Source organism: Mastacembelus armatus, chromosome 4 (assembly GCF_900324485.2).
Source record: "Mastacembelus armatus chromosome 4, fMasArm1.2, whole genome shotgun sequence".
Taxonomy (NCBI): Eukaryota; Metazoa; Chordata; class Actinopteri; order Synbranchiformes; family Mastacembelidae; genus Mastacembelus; species Mastacembelus armatus.
Genome location: NC_046636.1, coordinates 26,569,908 through 26,586,273, shown reverse-complemented (window position 1 = coordinate 26,586,273; position 16,366 = coordinate 26,569,908). Strand labels below are relative to the sequence as shown.

General features: G+C 41.4%; 1 protein-coding gene across 2 annotated transcripts in view; it reads right to left on the bottom strand.

Moving 5' to 3' along the window:
* Positions 1-16,336, bottom strand: part of xpr1a (xenotropic and polytropic retrovirus receptor 1a) — a 56,103-nt gene extending 39,767 nt beyond the window's left edge. Inside the window, exons 1-3 of one of the 2 annotated variants that reach the window (XM_026305036.1) lie at positions 16,288-16,336; positions 14,722-15,342; positions 9,667-9,718 (exon numbers count right to left, since the gene is read on the bottom strand). In XM_026305036.1, the coding sequence (XP_026160821.1) occupies positions 9,667-9,718; positions 14,722-14,790 (121 nt within the window). In that variant the 5' untranslated portion in view covers positions 14,791-15,342; positions 16,288-16,336. Of the gene's footprint in view, positions 1-9,666; positions 9,719-14,721; positions 15,343-15,505; positions 15,562-16,287 lie in introns of those variants that run through there. The other variant, XM_026305037.1, reaches the window with a different exon arrangement.
* Between the last annotated feature and the right edge of the window lie 30 nt (positions 16,337-16,366).

The following is a 16,366-nucleotide window of genomic DNA, read 5'->3' as shown; positions in this document are numbered from 1 at the left end:
CTGGAACAATTTGACAATGAATTAGAAGAGAGAAAGAGCAGCCCCAGTCTGTCAGCCACCAGCGAGCACTGGGACTCCAAATTCTCATTCATCCCCTTCTTCTGGCCTCAGTACAAATCAGTGCCACATATTTCTGAGGACTCTGAGAATAGACCAACTAAATAGATTTTTCTTTGCATATATCTCAAAACAATTCACAATGAAAATCATCGTGAACATACCAACTACATTATATTTTGTAAAGCCTGACATTCTACTTCACAGATACGAGCCACAAAAGACATTTCTGTTGTGATTATAAAGTTTCTATCATACTGAAAAGAATATATTCTGTTTATTTCACATATTTGCTTGTGTTCTCCAGAGATATCAGCATGTTTTCACAGGACAGTATTAGAATTCAACTAAACACCTCGGCCCTTAGTTCTACATGTTTGGGTCCTGAATGTCACAGGAACAAAACAAGACTCGAGGGACTCGGGTCTCTTTCTTTGATGCCATGGTAACAGTGATGGAGAAAGCTCGGCTCAGCTTTATGGGACAGCTGAAAGGGTACACCGAAAATAAGGCTGCAATCCGTCAGTAAAATAAACTCTGAAACACAGTGACACTCTTCCAAAACTACTAGTCTACTCTTTCATAAATATCACTACTCAGCCTAACAGAGGATTTATCACCGCTGCTATAATTTTGCAAACTGACTTCTTGGCTTCATTAAAAACAAATGCTTCTGAGATTAACAATGGAACAATTTAAGTCATTATGCCTATGATTCATTCTCATAAAACCCCTAACAAGAAATCTACAATAACCCTCCTTTAAATGGCTACTGCTCATGCCCAGGGAACAATACACTGTTCTCTGCTCAATTGAGCTGCATACTAATAGGGTGATTATGACGCCTAATTATCAGATGGCACTTGTCAAGAAGAAGCAGTGCAGTTTGCCCCAAGGGTAAAATGCAAAACAGAGACAAACTGTTGTTTCTACTGAAAAGCCACTAAGGAGTGTCTCTCATTTATGATATAGCTGGTTATAAGTCAAGACACTGCTTCTTTAAGTGGCAGAGGGGGAAGCCAGAGGATGTACCATCCATCACAAACACATCAAAATACAATGTAGATACAGGATTCAACCTTAACACGAGTCAACTCCACCAGCACGGAGGTAATTATTATTATTATTATTATTATTAACGCACATCATGAATACGTTAGTCACTTGTTGAGGAGCATATGAAATATGCATATTTCCCGAGGCCAGCATATGGCAGCAGGGACGGTTAAGAGAATTGTTAAGAACGATGAACACCAACAATCGTCACATGTTGAAGCTTTAGACACCGAATGACGGAGGGTCAGCCAGAGCCAACACACAGTGGATCTTCCCACTTTGCTTCTAATATACCACAAGATCCCAAATAGCTCTCATGCTACTTTAATTTACACTGTATTTAATCAACTACTTGTTTTTGTGCCATTTTGGCTGCTAGTGAGTGACGGGGCAGTTTCTGAAGACTTATGTGCATCAGGAGGAAGATTTGCCATATTTCCAATTTCACACACTGTTAATAATTCAACATTTAATATAAAAACAGACAGGCAGTCCAGAAGGGAACAATAGCTGTGAATTATTGATAACTCTCTCTCTCCTCCTGACTCTAGATTAAAAGAAGATTTTATGGTGTAAATAAAAGAAGGAAGTATATCTGGACCAATATTCGTCTGCCCCCTGACCTTAAATGTATTCAACGTAAATTATGACTAGTTGTTGCTGCCATTTTTGGAAAGATGTTAAAAAGTGCACTGAATCCAAAATTATTGAAAAAGCAAATGAAAGAGCTTTAGCCAGGTTCCCATGTCTTCTCTGCCTCCAGTTATTTTTATTTTCACACACCCTTTATGCAAGTTAATAGTAACGTTTGGGAAAAGAGGCTCCCTGAGGCTTTAGCTTCCTTTTCTCCAATTACCACCAATGTCACCCCTCTTTTTTTCTTTTATGCCACTGCTCTCATTTTATTGTTTATTCCCAGCCCTCACCTTTTCTCTATATACACTGCCACTTTCTCTCTCTCTCTCTCTCTCCCTCTCATTTTGCCCATGGGCAGAACCAAGATGAAATATACAGAACCACACCGAACACAACTATACACCACCTCTGCATATTCACATGCGCCGTCATGCACACCGGCATTGGCCCTCATGGGGCAAGACTCAATTTAAATTCTGCTGCTAGAGAAATGTTTCTATCAAATATCAGATCTGAAATTGATCCGTCTGCTGCCAGGTGTAGTGCTGAGGACTGTAATTGTGTTGACAATCAGTCGAGAGTCAATACAGCAACAAAGAGATGAGGAGACAGTCTCATATTAGCTTCATGTGACTGCTACATTTTCACCACGTTTTCTAGGGTCTGAGCCAACCTGAGCCAAGTTCTGGCCGTTTCTCCAGAGAGACGATGAGGCACATTGGTACAAGTGAAGGACACTCTGTCTTTTTCAATGCCCTACTCCCCACTAACACATACAGCCACCATGTATCACATGACCATGTAAATGCTCATCCAACATGACACATCCACAACAAAATAATCATAATAAGTGCGTGCATTGCAGTTCCAGCGCTGAGAGATCGTGTGTAATACTTAATATTTGGATAGAACTGCAGGTTTTCTAAGGGCTGTTTACAGCAGAGATTAAAGTGGACACTGTGGAACATTTCATTGGCTGTGCTCTAATTGCGGTACTAAAAAAATAGAAATACATCAGCATATGGCCCCACTGTCATCGCCTATAGCTCACAATCACACCCACACCCACTTTAGCACACAGCTCCTTATGTGGCTGTGTGAGTGTCTCTGCATGTGCATGTCTGTGTGTGTGTGTGTGTGTGTGTGTGTGTGTGTGTGTGTGTGTGTGTGTGTGTGTGTTGGCAACCTCTCTGCAGTAAGTTGTGTGTGAGTGCAGCACAGAGCGGCCGTGCAAGAAGATAAAAACATCAGAACACATAAAGCAAAGGAGAAGGTCACATGCATTTATTTGTTTCTCTGTTGTCCATCGTCACATTCCTCCTTCGCATTGTCTCATTGCTCGGAATGATGATCATCCATTTCTATGGCATCAAATCTGCAGTTTGCAATTTACAGGTAAGTTTGTTTTTTCAGCCCAGCAATGCACTCGATAAAGAAAAACATTCAGTCTAGTCTGCCAGAAAAGCCCCGCGTGAGCCTGTGCTAGATAAATGCCATGTGGTCAGCTCTGACTGACTGGTTACACTCAGCCTGGCTGATCTGCTGGCAGACATGCAAAGCTGTTGATTGGGCTTCTCATCAAGAACTCGCCTCATAACCAAGATAAGATTATGGTTTGGAAGCCCTGCTAATGCTAAACAAAAACAACAAACCCCTGAGACCCTGACAGCTGATTCCTAATCCTGTCTCCCATGTTTGAGATTGTTGAGGTTCTGCTGCTGATCTCCAGTTGTTCCCCTGGCAAACAGCTGGATCCTATGGCCTGTGCTCTCTATCTGAGGAATATAGTTAGTGGTCATTTGGTGAATCAGTATTTAAATCAATCTGTCATCTTCACTTGAGTAACAACACACACACACAAACACACACACACACACACAGACACAGTAATGAAAGTTGTTGACTACAGCACGTGACCATGACCTCAAATCCTCTGAGCTCCACTAACCTCTCCTTCCACCTTCTCCCCTCCCTGAAACACACAAACATATCATCTCTCCTACCCCTAGTCACTGCACCTACCACCTCCACATGCCCTCTTTTATCTACATCTCATCACATTTTGTACCAGTGGAAACCTTATCCTTTCTGAATCCTGTCAAATGCCCCAAATCTGAAAATCCCACCTCCTCCAGAGTCACATCCTCATCTGAAGCCCTTACCATTTCCTAACAACATAACAGCTGCCTTCCAGATCCGTCCTCCTCTAAACCCTTCCCATACCTTTCTCACTTTTGTTATCTGCCCCTTTTCCTCTTCTCCTCCACTTCATTCAGGCGAGATCTAATTCGACGATGAATAATGGATGTATGGACAGAAGACTTTCATCTATCAAGATTCTCTTTCTCTCAGAGTCTTTTACTTGCGGGATGGCTGTAGTGCTAATGCAGGGCACCATGCATTGGAGATGAGCCCAGGGACCTCCCACTCTGTCTGTCTGTCTGCTGCCTGAAGGATCTCTTGCTCTCTGTTTCTCTTTCTTTTTCAGAGTGGTCACTGACATTTCAATCCAGTCCATTTATTACTGTTACTATTACTGCCCTCTTTCCTGTTCTTCTTTCTGTCATAATCATCGAGCATCCCTTCCTTTTTACCCCTGTATTCATCAATTACCTTCTAACTGTTCATTACCTCAGTTCGATCAGTCCCTGACCTTGGAAGAGTAATCCTAGGTTTGTATTGACCCTGACCCCCCTGCTCCCGTCCTCATCAAAGAGCCAATCTTACAATCCACACCACCTGATTCCTGCACTGCTTTGTAGGACTGAGGCTGATTTAAATGCACCATGAAAGCTAAACCTGCCTAGATGAGGAAAAAGCATTTCATTATGGATACAACTGAGCAAGCTCAAGAAAATGTTCTGGTCTAGAATTATTATGTCAATGCCGTAATAGTTTACTGTGGACTACAATCTCCACTGTATTAAGCCTCAGGCCTCTTCCCCTGTCCTGGAGTCACTGAAGTATGGAGCAGAGAAACACAGATTGACTTAACTCCCATAAATTTAACATAAATATGATTTTGACTAAAAGAAGCAACAGTCTAATTTCTCAGCCTCAGAGCTCTACATGTTCTCACTCAGTTTGGGGGCACTAGAGTCTTTCTACTCAGTTTTAGTCATATGTCAGTGTTGCTCCATTTAGCTTAGTGTGACTTGGATTTTCTTCACCTCTACTTTCAGGGCAACCCCAAGATGAGGACAAAGCAAGAACCAGCCCCCACAAAAATCCAACAATTAGCGCTTGGAACTGAGCAGAAGCAGCAGCTTGTCAAAGAGCCCATCAATAATGCAGAGTGGTGGGAGACCTTGGCTGTCCTGCTGAACCCTGCTGCCTGTCTACCTGTTTTGTCTGCCTGCCTGTCCATCTGTCTTCCTTCCTTTCCACTGCTTCTCTCACCTTCTGAGTGCCTGCCATTGTGTGTCTTAGTAACTACACACACAGATGTATATGTTTTCTGTCTGGCTCCCCTTGGTGTGTGTTGCATGGACTCCTGGGTTACAGTAGTTAGGGAACCTCGATACACAGAGTCCTGCCAGTCATTGTGTTGTAGATTTAGTTTAAAATGGATAAAAATGCCAAATTCAATCTATGCTCAATGCATACTGGCAAATTGAAAACATGATTTTAGAAACATTTGGGAAATTTATTTCTAAAAATCAAATTGATTGAAAAATATTTAGACCTGTAACTCAGTACTTTGCACATACGATACTGCTCCTTGTGGGGGGCGAGAAAATACTAAGGGGAGGAGCAACAACAGTAATAACAGCAACTGTTCCATCATATGCGCCAGCAGAATAACAATCAGCAATGAATTACACAGGCGGGCAGCCTTCAACTAACCTCTTATGTTCGGCAACAGCAGCAGACAAAATGGTGGAAAGCTATTGGCATGGACGACAATAGAAAGTATCAGAATAAATACTGGCTGAGATGATTTGTGGCAGTGATTCATGTTGCTGCTTTCATTAAGCAGACTCGGGATGATGGCTCACACACAGACACAGATATATTCATCAGAAGATGGTTAAAGCTAAAAGGAGTGCAGGCAGAGGTGAAAAAGGTGCATGGAAACAAAAGTCTGACAGGATATAAAGTAGAGAACAAGAAGCTGGGATAGTACAGGTGTCAGGGATGAAATAAACCATTCAGCCTTGCTCCGTCTTAGCTGATTGGACTGTTTTCTTTCATTTCTGTCAAAAATGACAAGGGAAATTTGAGTGATGATTTTAAAATGACGTTCTCCATCCTCCATCTCACAGCAACTCAGCATCTCTAGACCACTTCAACACAAACGTGGTCTGGTCCGAGACTGGCAAGGCCCCAGGATGAGTTCAAACACAGCAACAATCTGCCTGTGAAGTCTGCATATCCAGTACACATGAGCAAATACATGCACATTCAACCAAAGGGCATTAATCCCTAAACATCACTGTCTCAGCAGTTTTGTGGTCAGCAAAATATGTAGAGTCTGCAACATATTTTCAATCCAGTCTACTGAATACTGAGACTGTCACTGGAGCATGATTAGAATAATATACACAGAAGTTTGTTCATTCATAGGACAAGCTGGGAATCCTTAAATAAAGACGGATGCTTATTTGAGGAGTAAAACAAATGACTGCTGCGTTTTAATAAAATATGACAGGCTCCATAAACCTCTGGTAAATATAACCCGCATTTCTTTTTGATAAAAACAGCAATAACAATTCACAGCAACAAAACACACACTGCTGCCTTTAAACCATTACTTATTTTTACTCCATAAAACCCTAAATGGACACAAAACAGTAGTCAAAAAATACAGAGGACACTTACTGAATCGATGATAAATAAATTAGTGCAACAAGAAATCAGCCATTAATTACATATTTTTCTAATAGGAGTCATTCATTTCCGAAATTACTTTCTCTGGTCCCCTGAAATGTAAGTCACCCCATTCTCTTCCTCAGACAGTGTGATTTCTGTGCTCATGGCATGTACACACAAGCCCCATCCATACTCCTTGTGTGAATCTAACAGTGCCATCACTGCCATCATCCCACAGCTTCCCAGTGTCCCAGCCCCACAGAAATACCATCACAGTAATAGACCATGGAGTCCACGGAGTAGTACAATGAATGACATAATGAATGAATGAATGAATGAATGAATGAATGAATGAGATGGCAAATGAATGACTCGCATGTGAAAACTCTCCTCACTGTAGGATTCTAAAATATTTCACATATTGTATGGTATGAACAGAATATGAACAGATATACTATAAAATACACACACAGAGCCTTGGTAAAGCTGTGTGTTTATTATCCCGGGCCATTGTTTACAGATCTCTGCAATAATCAGAAGGCTAATTGAATAAGACTGAGGCATAACTCATTCTAACTGTGGGAACAGAGAAGCCCTGCAATCCAACCAGCTGTTCTCTCTGTTGTTTTCTACTGGGCCTCCACAGCACAGAGACAGGTGGGTTTTAATTACAGTTACACAAGGACCAATGAGAGACGGGGACTGAGAACAAAAGGATCTTAATATGGGGTTAAAGGTCATATGCAGCAGCAGAGCTACCATAATGTGCTGTATTAGTGCATGTCTGTTTATAACAAGCTCTCTTAATTACTGTACATCTATCTTGATTAAACTGAATTCATTTAGCTAAGGATTGTGCATTTCCCATGGAATGGCTCTCTGCAGCGGAGGTGCTGATTGGCTAATATTGGAATAAACACGAAAAGCACAGCAACACATAACATGGAAAATTTCTGGCTGAGAGAGAGATCAAACCATAAATATTTAAAATATTTAGTGACAGTCTCACAATATGACAACAGTAGATATGCAGAAGCCCTGACAGAGGCTGCCTGTTCAGTTTTGTGTCCACTGCCTACACAGCTCAATCAGGTAGAACGGGGTGTGTGGGAGAGCAAGTAGTTCTAATGCAGTAAACTGTCTCCCTCAGGCAAGGAAAACATCTTCTGAATACCAAAAACCTTCCTTTCTTGTGAAGCGAGCAAGGAAGGGAGGGCAGGGGGAGCACCCTTTGATCAAATCCTCATTATTAGTTTTTTTTCCTGAAGGAAAAGATAAAATTAAATAATTAAATGAAATATTGTATTGTTTCAGCATTCACGTCACAATGTATCACACACACACACTCACAATATTCTGAGGCATGTTCTGACCCAGTTTAAATTCAATCAAATCGACAGATTTGGTCAGTGGTTATAAAGAAAAAGTGCAGTAAGTTTGAAGTTTATTATATCTGCTAATCCAGTTTCTCTTATGAAGAGTCAGCAAATCTCCGCCACAGGAGAATGTGCTTCACAATAACAGTCTGCCCCTGCTGCTGTTTGTTTCCCATACAGAAACCAAAAGGGACAAACAGCTGTCTGATACATTAAAAGACGTCTTTGCTCCCAAACAACAAACTCCACTGCTGATACTTTCTTTGTATTTGTGTTTTGGTAAAAAAAAAGAAAGAGAGAAGTATGAAAAAGCACACAAATCAATTTGATTGAGTGAGGAATGTCAGAACATCACAAAACCACCAGATGATTTTCTACCAGGTGATTGATTCTGTCTCTTTTCATAAGACACACATTCACATATCTTGCCACTAGCTGACAGAGGCAGAGCAGTGACCCATGAGCACAGCTCAGACCTGAGACAGAAACTGATTTATCATCCACACTGAGCTCACCTAGCCTGGCTAATAGCCCCTGGAGACAGTGCTCAAAGGAGAGAGACAGCCCATATGTTATCACTGAACAAGACGTGCTGTATAGAAGTATTCAATGTACTATTTGGAAACAAGCAGAAACAAACATACAGACTTAAATCACACTTGATGGAATATTTTACAGGATAAATGCTGAGGGTCTCCTGAAGTCACCCACACATTCATCCACACTGTGTTAGGTTTTTATGGATAGAAGCACATCATTCCCATGATTCCCGTTCCCATCAAGCCTGCTCAGCCGGAACTGAGCTCTGGGACTCACAGCTCTCTGAGGGGCATGTTGCACAACACCAAAATAAATCTATCCTTGCATACACAAGAGCACAGGTTTGGGCATGAACACACACACACACACACACACACACACACACACACACACACACACACACACACACACACACACACACACACACACACACCCTATCACAACACAGACATGCAGTCCTTGTAGAGGGCATATTTCAGGACAAGCCCTGTTTGTTCAACTCCAACACAGACTCTATGGACACAGAGACAGAGCTTCACATCATAAACTATTTCTCAAGCCTGCAACTAAAGACAGTTGTTTACTTCTGCAAACAGGTATCTAAAATAAAAACAAATGATTTACATTCTTTCCCTCATTACACATCAATTGCAGCCTAATGCCAAAGATTAATTATAGCTAGCGGCCTTCCGTATCTCTGCTGGGTTGAGGAGCACAGCTCTGCACTGCCAGCCTGTGCACTCAGCCTCTGATCTGTTACTGTCCACGTCCAGGACACTGCTGCTTTAAGACATTATCGTTTCAACCCAGAGTTTACTGTTTGTTTTCCATCCTGCAAGACATACGTTTAGCCACTGTGATTATGCAACAAACAGAAAACATTTTCCTCTTTCACTTCAGTAATATTTCACATTTCTTTCTCAGCACTGTTCTACTCACATGTACTGTCTAGGACTTGAAGTAGTTTAGCTAAGATAATGTAGAAAGTCATGATTTAGTAATTGTATTTGGTCTGGTTGAGTCAGACTGTGGACTGAGTGGCAGCATGTTAGCAATGCTTATTTTTAGCAGATGAAGGGCTGTTATTCTGGGGATGCCCAAACAGGCCCAGAAGGGGGGGCAGTGAGTACAGAAGTGTGTATCTAGGGGTGTATGGGAGTTTGTTTATCCAAACTGGGAGCCTCCTTACCTTCAACAGATGGAGCTTGGTCCTGGGCAGCATACAGCATATCCTTGAATGCCTGACAGAGAAATGAGCAAAAAAAAGTACTGGTCAGATCTTAGGCAACTGAACTGTTTGCAAACAGTATCAACTTTTCTGTTGTGAACATTCATAAAGAATTAAACGACGTTCATTCATGCAGGAAGTAAATGTGGGGACCATGAGCCCAGAGTGAGTTCCAGGTCAAGACAAGAAGGAGCAAGTACACACAGTAAAATTAGTGAAAAGTAATTGGAGTGGACCATGAAGCATTAAACCAATGCTGCTTTAAAAGTAGAGTTTAGACCATCTAAAGCCATTGACAGGCATTTACTACGCTTGTTCCACACCAGAGGATGAAACCAATGGCCCCACAGCTGTTAACATAATAAACAATGTACAAACTCTGGTATTTTAATTATCTAATTTACTTCATGTTATAACAGTACTAGCTACACAAATGAAGGAAAAACAAAATCACAGACTCTCAATTATTTGGTTGGAAACATAAAGTGGCTGCAAACAACCTGTATTTCAATTATGATGAGAAAAGGAGAACAGTGATTATTGTTTGAGTAAGGATAGCAGTAGCTTGAGTTAAAGATTAAACTTTGAGGAGTACAATGTAGAAATGGTTTATTAAATCATATGTCTTCTAATTAAAGCAGCCAATTGGGGAAAGCGGAAGAGACACAAGAGAGAATAAATAGGAGACTGAGAAGAGAAAAAGAAAAAGTGAGCGTGAAAGTGAGAAAGCTGCCGTGTTTAAATGAGGTTATTCTCTGCAATAAGACTGACTGATGTTGAAGATAATGGAAACTGACAGATAATTGCACGTTGGACCATCTGAGCATATCAGAGGTAATCAGAGCAAACACTGGAGCTAAATACCGTTTCTCAATAAAGATGTCTTTGTAGGTAAACTGCCCCAGCAAAATAGGAAAACCTGTTTTATTAAAGTCTATCAGGTCTTACTAAGTACCGGATCATTAGGTTAGTGTGTTCACAAGGCTCAGAGTGCCAAATTCAACTCTTTCTTTTCCTAAATGTGTTCTGCCAGCCAATTCTGACAACCTGCATGTTTCCTGCTCTCTGTTCAGGTTCCTATAGAACCTACTGCTTTTATAACATGACAGCAGGAGAGCAATATGAGTAATACTGTGTGTGGGAGGAGACCACTCAGAAAGCCTTCATTAGCAGCAGCCTGAATAGCTGATACTTAAGTTCCTCTTTGAAATGCACACATGCAGTGACGCTCGGACAAACCAATCCAAGAGGCAGCACCGTCTCTGTCTAGTCTGATATGCAACTGTGGATACAGAGCATTTCAGCAGGGCTTGGTCTAACCTCTGGTGACTAGTGAGGAAGTATGAGGTATTCATTTTCAGACAGGGGGTGTTCAATAAGATGGAGTCATTCCCAAGGTGTGCTGGGTCGCCCTTTGGGAGACAACAAAATGGCACCATTCGAATGACCATGCATTAACATGATGATGACGATTCACTCAGTATTAGACTTGTGTCCTTATGTCAGACTGAGCTTACACATTGTCCAGTCAACTAAATGCCGTCAACAGAATTCAATCCTTTAATAGCTGTGTTTAGTGTTTAGTGGACACTACCTAAAATATCTGAGTGCTTGACAGCCAAATTCTTCCTCTGTGATACTTGAGATCTTATCCCTGTGCTTAAGGCGACTGCACAATGTGCATTAACAGCCGAAAGATATCTGTGGCTCAAAGAGAAAGCCAGTGGTCGATCACCTGAATCTCTTGCCCTGTGTTTAAGTGGATCCCTGCATGTAGGAAAAAGGAAAGAGGATGGGCGGAGAAGCTGCAGGGAGGGGAGGATGGGAGCAGAGGGCAGGTCTGGTTGGGGACCAGATGTCCTCCCAGTGGGGGAGGAACGCTGAGGTGAGGTTGGAAGGACGGAGGTATAGAAAGGGGGGGTTCTCAGCAGCTACCATGCCATGCCTGCTGTATACATAATGTTCATAGTGAAGAGCACGCTGATAGGGTGCAGTTTCATTTCGTACAGAACAGTGATGTTCTACATACATTTATGTATGTCGCATTACGAAGTTCACTGTGCTGGTTTAGACATTTAAAAATACATTACTCAGGGTGCACAGGCTGCACCACTGAACAAACAAAAATCCCCCACTGAAATCACACAGGCACCTGCTTTTCATCTACATACTGTAAAATCACTTCGCTAGTTTGAATTGTAAATGTAGTTTCCAAATGTACTCTCCTCCTCCTCATCTAAGCTTAGACGAGTGATTAGACTGCAGAGGTAAACGCATAAGTAGCCTTGTTCTCTCGCCCACACACACACACACACACACACACACACACACACACACACACACACACACCTCCATACCAAACATCTGTTTAGCATATAGGTTTATAAGTAGTACACCTAATTACATGATCATTCAATTGCCTTGTCAACACCTCTATGTTCAAATGAAGGCAGTATTTGCTGGAACAGCCACTTTGCCGCATAGAAACTGGCTGACCAATCTGAACAGGCAGTGCAGTTTTCCACACAATAACAGGCTCTAAAAAAGGAGGAGAGTGAAAACTGGGCTGCAGGTTAATTAACTCAGCAAGCACACAAAGGCAGGAATATCACTTCCTACCTCAGTCAATTTGGAAATGGGCTGCTAAAATGTTGTGTACACCACAGATCAAGCCAGTGAAGAAGTATTAAACTGTGCTCCAGAGAACTCTAGATAAACTGGATTACAATACAGCAACTGTGTTGTCTGCTGCTGCGACACATAAAGCTGAACACAAGGTGCACATGAGGGATGTTTCTGATGGTAACAACCAAATGTTTATTGAATGCACTTCGAGGTGTCTGCACAAGCCCTGAACTGCTTGAGTTGTCCTGTATAACAGCAGCATACATATTTTTAAGTCTAATGATGAACAGCCAACTTCACTAAGTGAATTCAATCCTTAAATATAACCTTGTTTGTCTTTGTGGCTTCATTTCCAGTAATCGTAAAAGTCTTGTCCATCACTTGTAGGTGTGAGTTTACTCGCTGATCTCTCCAGGTCCAGCCCACTCAAGTGGTAATAGTGTTTACAGAGGTCAGACAAAGACTGAAGGCAGCTGCGATAACACAAATACACACAAATGTGCCGCAAGCCCCATAAAGCCTGTGGTCACGCTCCCTCCTAATTTAGCAATGTCTACATATACGTCAACAACATGTTTGTATAAGCTGGGGTTTGGGGTGATTATGAGAGAAAAACAGTCCAGTTTCATATCAGTTATTACAGATCATAAATATATATCAATCTCAGATCACAAATGCCTTTGCACTGTATTTGCTGTTTTACTTTCAGTTAACCTAGAAATTAAATCCACTATGTTATGAGCAAATATAAATTTGATGAAGCTCATGAATTCCCCCTATCGAGATTCTCAATACCTAAGAATTATTATGCACAGTCCTAGCAAATGAAAAATCTAAAATTGAATATAATTGCCCCTATTGACGGTTACCAGTGTAAATAGATAGCTAATATGCAATAGGGTTAATATCCAATTCATTATTATTACATCTATTAAAGCAGTTACTAAAAAAATACTAATACACAGATGACAGAGAAAATCTATCATCATCCATCTCAAGTCAGTGAGTGCCGAGGCAAAGACTGGAGGTGTAAAATGGCTGGTATGGCCATGCATCTGTCCCTGGGCTGACTGTGCAGCAGTCTGCACATACAAAGACCCACAAAGGTTATGCATCTATGTCTATAATCAATTAAAATTAAATTCTACCAATTCTTCCCAGTGTGGTCAATGCATATTGGATATATCGTCACATTTTTTTTTTCCAACTTAAATTATGTTTCCTTAATATGTTTTTATTATACGATTATGACAGCACGTCATTCAAGTGAGGATGGACAGTCAAATGTCTGTTGCAGCAGTTATCTAACCTGATGATAATATTCAAGTCACACTTCCAAAATGAAACCAGTGCAGTAAGCTCTTGAGTCTGGCATGAGAGCTGTGGCTGAAGAGAACAGGGTCTTTGTCTATAATTCATAGAGTCAAATGGAACGAAGCCGTCTGTTCTGTCACTGCATGTCTGCACTGAAGCTCTTAATGCAGACGCTGCAAGAAGTGGGGTGTGAAAATAAAAATACTCAAGTACTGTATGCCACACAACTCTCTTAAGTCCTCAGATATCAGAAACCAGACAGAAAATCCTGTCAATCGAAGTCCTGCAGGGTGATTCTGAAAAACAACCATTCCCATTTATAATATATGAAGAACTATATTTTGATATAACAAAACACTATATGTGCATGAAGGGTTTTTTTTTTCAAAACTCTGGTCAAAAAGAAGAAGAATCATTTTAGAAAATTTGATTAATATGATTTTTTTTTTTTTACAACTGAATGCAATAAGTTAAAATGCATTTGTTTTCCCTATAGACAGAAGAATCCCCTCAGTCATATGAGGAAAACACTAAAGAAGAAAACAAAACATTTAAAACATGAATTAAATTGATAGAAATCAGTGAAATCTTTCAATATATTCATATTTGGTTTGCAAAGAAAAACATACAACAAACACAAATGAATTATTTATATAACATCCTGAAATATTTATACTGCGAATTGCTCAAATAAAAATAAATATATGTTTCTTTATTCCAATAGGAAAGAAGTTCAGTAAACTGGTGTTTCTGTTCATTTTTAAGTGTTGTAATGTCAGCAAGCAGCGATAGTAAACACTGAATGCTCCCTATGGCTCTTAACAACCGCAGTCAATTTCCCCTCCATAAACAAAAGGACATCCCTTATCTTTCCCGTCGTTTATTGCTCTCAGGAGTGGGCAATACTGAAACTGAAAAAAAGAAATAAAACTATTTAAAAGCTTTTTCCTTCTTTCATAGTTTCTATTGACTCTTATCTCGCAGTTTCCGGAAATACTTTACTGAAAATCTGATGTATTTGAACGACTTTCGTGAATAGGCACATCCACAGGGCATTTATTTCAAATTTCACTTTACCTCATACTGAAGATACTGCTTCCTCCACTCGGGAGTGATGTGCGACGAAAGATGCTCCGCGAATTTCATTTTGCCGGAACAACTGTCCTCTCAAGCCTCCGGTAAATCCAAGCGCGGCTGTCCCCTTCCCGGTCGACGCGACTTTTGTTGTTTCAATCAACTTGCTGGCTCAACGTGCGGCGCGTCAGCCCGGCGCGCTCCGCTGCTCTTCACTCCACTTCTGGTTCGTCCCGGTCAGTGCACTTCGAGCAGATCCCGTCCCACATACTATTTCTCGGGAGGAACGACAACGGCAGCGGCCTCTCGCGAACAGGTGTCCAGACGGTAGTATAACGGGGGCCGGTGAGAGTGGCTCAGTGACTTTGGTCCGTCCCTCCCTGGGCAGGTCTGGGGACACTGCGGTCCGCCATCGCATTGAGCCACAGCGACGTGGTTGCGTCAGCAGAGCGCGCAGTGGCACCGGGCGTTGTTGGGACCTCCTGTGAAGACTAGTTGGCGAAGCGTCCTGGGATCCCCTGGGCTGCACACAGACAATTCAGACCTCAGACCTCAGACCACAGACCTCCGCTTCATTGGGGGTGTTTTCGGCCTGTGAAGCCTCTTGCTGCTGCTGTTGTGTGTCTGAAATCGAAGAAGGGATCATGTTAAAACCCACACTCTAAATGCATTTTCTGACATATCTGACATCGTCTTTCTCTTCTAGCATTTCTAACATTTTGTATTAAGTTTCGGACATGATGATCTCGGCTCAGATTCCTGCTGGTTTCTATGGTCCCTCTATTACCATGGTTCATTTGACGCAGAAGCCTCTAGAAAAGTCCTGGATAATAAGACTCCCATCACTTACAGGATATTCCAGGTGTATCTAATCATGTTGCTGGGACACCTGTCCAAAACAAATCTGCACTGTGCCAATAGCGTCACCTGCTGGACATTCTGTGCTAATGCACCAGCCAGCAACTATTGCATTTGTACAGCTGTCACCAAAAAAAACTTTCACACTTTTGATTTAAATAAATGTCTCGTAAAAAAACAAAAAACAAAAAAACATCAGAATCTGATTAAAGTTTCGAATAAAAGCCTAAAATTAGTAGAGGACAGTCACAGTGGACAGAAAAGCTTCTATAGTATCGTATTACCGAGGTAATTAACTTCAAATTAAATCCACCTGCGTGATTAGACTGTACATTGGGGCTGTTGGCTAACTATGCTAAGCTAACGTGTATTAAAACAGGCTGTGCGCTTTAGACACGACATAAGTGACCGTGTCTGTCAGCTACGTGTCAAAGTGAAAATAACTCATATCCAGACAGAACCATATTTGCTGAGCTCACATTATAAATAAAGATGGCTAACGTTAACTAACAGCCAGCTGTAACTAGGGTTAGGGTTAACGTTAACTGAGCTGTTTGTTGAGCGTTTCCTTAAACATAAATAACAACAATGTCCCAAAATATTTCCCCTTTGTGGTCAACTTATCTAGTTTAACTAATCCGCGTTCAAATAAACTGGCTGTGTCATAACTTTGTTTGTTTATTGTTAGTTTGTCCCGGACTGTTTTCTTACCGAACAAGTGTCGTCAAACCCCACGCAAAAGTACAGCCGGAACCTTTTCTCACTAGCATAAGGGCTAGCCGGAGCTTTT